Source organism: Ixodes scapularis, unplaced genomic scaffold (assembly GCF_016920785.2).
Source record: "Ixodes scapularis isolate PalLabHiFi unplaced genomic scaffold, ASM1692078v2 PGA_scaffold5__190_contigs__length_132052651, whole genome shotgun sequence".
In the NCBI taxonomy this organism is placed as follows: Eukaryota; Metazoa; Arthropoda; class Arachnida; order Ixodida; family Ixodidae; genus Ixodes; species Ixodes scapularis.
This window is the reverse complement of record NW_024609880.1, coordinates 10,845,171-10,851,392: the sequence shown is the minus strand read 5'-3', so window position 1 is coordinate 10,851,392 and position 6,222 is coordinate 10,845,171. Positions and strand designations below refer to the sequence as shown.

Here is a 6,222-nt window from a genome sequence, read left to right as displayed (position 1 = left end):
GGGTACCCGGGCACTCCGGAATACCCGGCAACAAAAAAGCTCACCGCCTCGCACGCGCGCTCTTACTATCCGTGCAGGCCAGAGCAAGATCCAAAGATACAGTTTGCCTTCCTCACGAACAAGTAGAGTCCCGTGCACTACCACTCGACCCAGCGGAAGAGATATTCAAGGCACGGCACTACCGCAGAGCCTACCTCTTGGCTACCGCCAATCCCCTCCTTACACCCTTCCCTCCTTCTCAACTCTTCTCTCGCCGGCAGCTTGTCACGCTCCGCCAAATTCAGACCGGGACCATCCTCACCCCTTACCTGCTACAGCGGTTCCGTCAGCACAGCAGCAGCCGCCGCGAAAAGGGCAGTTGTGCTGCTACCACCAACCTTCCTGGTGCATGCGCATTGTGCCGCAAAAACGCTGATCTGGAGCACCTGCTCTGGGACTGCCCGCGATACTCGGAGCCCCGAACCCGCACCTTGGCTACCATCCAGCAGAGATTCAGGCCTACCTCGCTGCATGCCTGGGCCTGCCCGGACCCCTCCTTCCCCAAAGTGATCGCTATCGAACTCTGGCGATCGCTGCTCGCGTACATCCAGGACCCTGCAGCTCCCCCTGTCGGCACGCGGCTTCAAGGCATTCAGCTCTCCACCACTGAGCCCAGGCAAAACACCAGGCCTGAACCTACTGCAGATCTATTCTCTGACGCCGTCGCACCAACCGGGCCAACAGAGAAGAATGGAAGCTCCCTGTCCCCCGCTCCTGTACCCTAAACCCTTTCACCGCAGCATTTCTTAATGCAAAAAAGTGAAATAAACGTTCCTACCTACCTACCAGGCACACAGGAGACTACATCGCGGGAGAGATTGTGAAGGTTGTGGAGAAAATTGGAACCGACAAGGTTTTCGCTCTTGTTACCGACAATGCAAGCAACATGAAGGCCGCGTGGACAATCGGCAGTCTGCGCTACCCTAGCATCACTACTCTTGGATGCTGTGCTCATGGACTAAACTTGTTGCTGTCGGACATGCTCAAACTGGTGACATTGCAAGAAGTTTGCAAGAGGTCCAAGACTGTAATCAAGTATGTCAGAAACTCTCACGTGGTTGCGGCTCACTTTGCTAAGAGGCAAGAAAAGTGCTATGCTGGAAACCAGACCACATTAAAACTAGCAGCTGAAACTCGCTGGGCGGGCATTTTGATGTCACTAGATGGCTTACTGAAGAACAAAGAAGCTTTACAGAAAACTGTGATCGCTGCGGAGCTTCAAGTGAGCAGGGAAATAAGATCAACGATATTAGATGAAGACTACTTTTGGCGAGATGTGCAAAGCACCTTCCACGTGTTGCAGCGAGTTGCCTGTGCTATTTCCGAGGCTGAGTCAGACACTGCTGTCCTCTCAGACGTCCATGAGATCCTGTTCAAAGTAACAAGACAAGTCGAAGAGGCCCTTCCAAACTCTGCCTTGACAACGGGCGAAAAGGAAAGAGTAGCAGAAATCCTGCGTGAGCGACGCAACTTTATTTGCCGTCCAGCACATGCTGCCGCAAATTTGCTCGACCCGAAGTTCAAAGGGCGGTGCTTAAGTGACGAAGAGGTATGCCACGCAATGGACTACATCACAGAGACAGCAGAAAGGATGTGTCTCGATGTGGGAAAAGTGTTGTCAAATCTCGCCGAATACCGGGTCCAGTCAGGTGCTTTGTCGAGGGAGGCATTGGAGGACTCGGCGAAGCATATTCCACCGTCCACGTGGTGGCAAGGGCTGTGTGCCTCTGAACCCCTGGCACCAATTGCTTGTCGCCTTCTCCAAGTCCCGCCCTCCTCCGCTGCGTGCGAACGAAACTGGTCGAAGTTCAGCGGTGTCCACACCAAAAGTAGGAACCGACTCAAAGGACACAGAGTGCAGAAGTTGGTGTTTGTTCGCTCCAATCTCGAGCTCAGGGGCCCTGATCTGAAATACCACGACGGAGATGACTCAAGCGTGGAGTCAGAGTAGCCCTAACTAACAGACTGCTTTGGAACATCCGTCTTAATTTACAAAAGATATCTAGTCAACGCGTGCATATCTACCTCATCCAATGTTGGTTTTGAAGTTTGATCCTGTACTCTTTAATGCAGAACTAGTTGTGCCCTTAGAAGGGAAAAGGGTCATGACAAAATACATCAATGTTGTCAAACTTCACTCCCCTTTGAATATGATTATTTAACGTGGCATTAAAACATGGCACTACCTTCATGATGGTACATAAAGCAATTAATTTCTTCAATGGTTGACATATGCGACTATATTTCGCCACTCTGCTGTTATATTATTTAAAGCTATGTTCATGCTGGTGCGGTAGTGGAGATCCGGCTGTAAATTAAGAGTCTCGTATATTATTTATTGACCGAGAAAAACGCCATAGAGGACTTAGAAACACGGCTTCATCACATGCGTACACACTACCAACAAGCCTCGGACAGCACTGTCATTTCTCCTCCGTATAAGGCGTTCACACTGAACAGTAAAGCAACGGTCATTCGGGATGGTTGCTGCATAGTTTTTAGACAACGCAAACGGTGCAACGACGGGGCGAGGCGGCAGACAACCCGAGGTGATTGTGTTTCCTCACTTGCCCCGCCGTCGCGTTGTTTTGTTTTCTTAGGGCTGAAAGATGTATTATGTTTAGTATAGCGTGATTAAGCTTCCGCCTGCTCTGCCGGCAAAACTCAATTCAGAGGAGCGTGATGGCCATTTTCCCTTTCGATGAGGTCAGCGATATCAATTATAACGTTCGTTGCAGAAATTTGCTTAATAGATTTGTTAATACTTCAAAAACTTGGGTTTCGGTTTTTTTCCCGAATACTATGTCGGGGAAAAAACCAGAAAAAACAGTTTTTTTCCAAACTTTCCGGTTTTTTTCCGAGCCCTCGCATCACTAGTACCAGGTAGTCGTGTTTGACGCTGTCATACGCTTTTTGGATATCAATCCAGAACGTAAACAGCTCGTTGTTGTGCTTTTGGCTGAGCACTTTGTTGAGGAGGGTTTACTGTTTTGCACCTTGGAAGCCTCTTTGAGTACCCATCAGGTTGGCCGAGATCACCTCATTCACCTCGCACAGGTCCGTCACCAGGGCTGTGACAACCTTGCTCAGCAGCTTGTAGATGTTTGGGAGACAAGTTATGGAACGTAACTCTTTGCCCTTGCTTGCTCGTTTCGTCTTCACAATAAGGTACGTCGTGCCCATGTACAGTCGCCCGTCAATTTGTTCAGGGTCATCAACTGCTTTGACTAGAAGGTCGGTGAGACGAAAGTGGAGTGCAGTCAGTTTTTTTAATGAGTAAGCTGAATACGGGCCCTCAGGCCCCGGTGTCTTCCAGTTGAGTAGGAACCTGATCTTCTCCTCGATGACCTTCTTGACTTTTTCCTCCTCAGTTTCGGTCTGAAGCTCCACTGGGTCCAATAGGTCAATCATTTCCTGGTACTCCCCTTCTTCGTCATCGGTCACCCAGATTCCTTTCCAGAAAGTAATAACCTCATAAACATCGATGTTCTCGTCAATCTCCTTCTGGTCTTCGTCAAGTCTCCAGTAGAAGGTGGACCGATTGAACTCGAACAGCTTATTCGTTCTCTGATACTCTGTCCGATTAGCCGCAATCATCAGTTTTTTCTCAAAGACCGCCCTTTTCTCTTCAATCTGGTCCTCAATCTTCTTCAACTGGTCCTCGTTGTTCGAGTGGTACTGATTGGCTTTGCAGATTTGCTTTAGTGCTCTTGAGGGAGCCTCGTTCTGTTTGACTGGTGACAATTTGCAGCTGTTGACTAAATTTCTCGATCTTTTTTTTATAGACTCCTTCCAGTTCACCTTTTTCTTAGATAGGCCTCTTTGTAACCTCCTCATATGTCAGCTGGCGAGCAAAGATCAAGTCATTCAGCTTTGTTAGAGTATTTGCCTTCTTTTTCAGCTCCTCTCGCTCGATCACCAGATTGAGCATCTAGACTTCCTGACTGTATACCTTTCTTGTTCTTCTTCGGTCAGTTTGGTGATTAAGGGCCAGCTCGATGTTATTGGCCAGCAGATTCTTCACATTGGTGTACACTTGGCTATTTGTTATGGTCGCTGACAGCGGCCGGTCTCTTTCTTCGGTCACCTATACCATTGCCCGATTGAGTAGGCAGTTGTCGATTTTTCCAGCGGGTATACTTGTTTTTCATCGTTGTCGATGTTAAATCCTGGTTATGCTTCCGATTATACTCGATTGTTATTTTTGGCCACCAACCGTTGGGCATCCGTCCATGTGGTCCTTTACTGCGCTCGATCACCAGGGGCAACCATCCTTCTGGTGTTGTCGTCTCCCTGTTGGCTCGCCTCACGATCGCCGCAAATGCCACTTTTCTGTCGCCGGATTCCTCATCATCATCGCCGTTCGGGTCGGTTGGTGGTTCAGTTGGTTGATGGTCATCGCCTGTTGGGTTGGTGCCGAATGCGTCGAGGGCCGTTGCACTCGCGAGACGTCGTTGATTCCGGAGGGCTTTTCAGTTCCGACGCTCGGAGATTTATTATTTTGCGTTTCCATCCCTGTTTGTCAGTGACACACTCATTGTTTTTTCGACACACACCAAAAAACCAGTATCTCGGCTACAAATTTAGAAACCCAACCGCCATGGACGTCTGCTTGTATAAGTAGACCTTGTATCACCTTGTATAAGTAGAATATAGAAAAATACTTTGCAAAATTCTGAGGGCCGTCTCCCCTGAAATTAATTTTCAAAATAATAACTTCACCTCTAAATTCATGTTTACCGAAAAAAGTACCTTCTAATGTAATGAATGTTAAATCTTTTATCTTTGTAAAAAAACCATTGCATCCAAAGTGCTTGTCGTATTAGGTACACAACAGAAATACACACACACAACATGATTCACATAAGTATCCTTCACAGTTCCAGAACAGTTGTATCCATCCACTTCACCAGGAAAAAAATGATTGCGTCCAGGGTACTTGTCATAAATAATGTGGTGGCAAGTCAGAAACATTGGCGGTCATGTCAGGTACACAACAGGAATATGCACAAAATTCCTTCACCACTTGTTACGGAAAGAATAAACAAAAACAGAACGGTTGTATCTATCCACTTCAGAAAAAAATGATTGCATCGAGGGTGCTCTTTATAAATAATGTGGTGGCAGCGTAGAAACATTGGCCTTCATGTCAGGTACAGTGCGGATGCACATAAGGATCCTTAGCTGTTCGAGAACACTGAATCTTTAGCATCATAAACCGGGAGTGAGAATTGAGGCTTTTTTATATTTGATGGCAAAGTGGAAATGGTCTAGTGCTTTCATTCTTGTTATCAAGGTATTGCTCCATCTGGCCAGTCTTTGTCATGGACCAGTAGAAACTACTGGCCCTTAAATTGTGTAAGTTTCCTATACATCTGGCGCACCTTTTCCAGGTGGGTGTCCTGTGTCATTTGTTTTCCAGCATGATGCAGTCGCAGGTTGATGTAGCGTTCTGCAACACTTCTCACAAGAAGGACGTAATGATTCTCGAGCGGGCCAGTATCGTATATGTGGTCACGAATCGAGACAAATAGGCTTTTCTCAATGAATGCTTCAAGCACATTGGCAACCATTTTGTGGGCAATATTCTGTCCCGACAGTTTTCCACTGTTGATGACGGTGCGGACTTGCTGCTCACATTTTCGTGCAATCTTTATCACACTCTCCGACGGATAAAGCAGTCCTCCTCTGGTCTTGCGGCGTACCAGTGAGTAAGTTGAATTGGCATTGGACTCTGTTGTCAACGAGCTGAGGCATATCTCACACAGCAATGATCTGCGCAGGCTGCGTACAACAAAACCTGCTATGTAGGTCACAATCCGGCCGCAGCATTCTGTGATGTAGCCAGGGTTGAGGCAGTAGTTGTGACTGGCATCTTCACTTGCCTCATCTTGAGGAGGCAGCAGCTTCCAACGAGGAGTTGTGTAGTTGAGAACGTCTGCGGCTGGGACTGTGCCGCTGCTTGCATGGAGTATGCCAACCTCATCCAATGGTAGGCAGTTTCCAGTCACTACATCCTTGATTTCATTTTGTATGATGAGCCTCTTGAACACTGCACTGAACTGTCGAGCAGTGGGGTTGTCATTCTGCCGTCCAAAAGACCTCACTGTGCCAAAAAACAGCTCTAGATAGTCCTGGCTTACTTTGTGTGCTGGCAGATATTTCAGCAGCTGCTTCTCAATG

The 6,222-nt window shown here is 47.7% G+C and overlaps 1 protein-coding gene across 1 annotated transcript; it reads right to left on the bottom strand.

Moving 5' to 3' along the window:
* Positions 1–3,021: 3,021 nt before the first annotated feature.
* On the bottom strand, positions 3,022–3,876 carry LOC120845751. The gene has a single exon (XM_040217292.1). The coding sequence runs from the start codon at positions 3,874–3,876 to the stop codon at positions 3,022–3,024; it is 855 nt and encodes a 284-aa protein (XP_040073226.1).
* Positions 3,877–6,222: the final 2,346 nt, after the last annotated feature.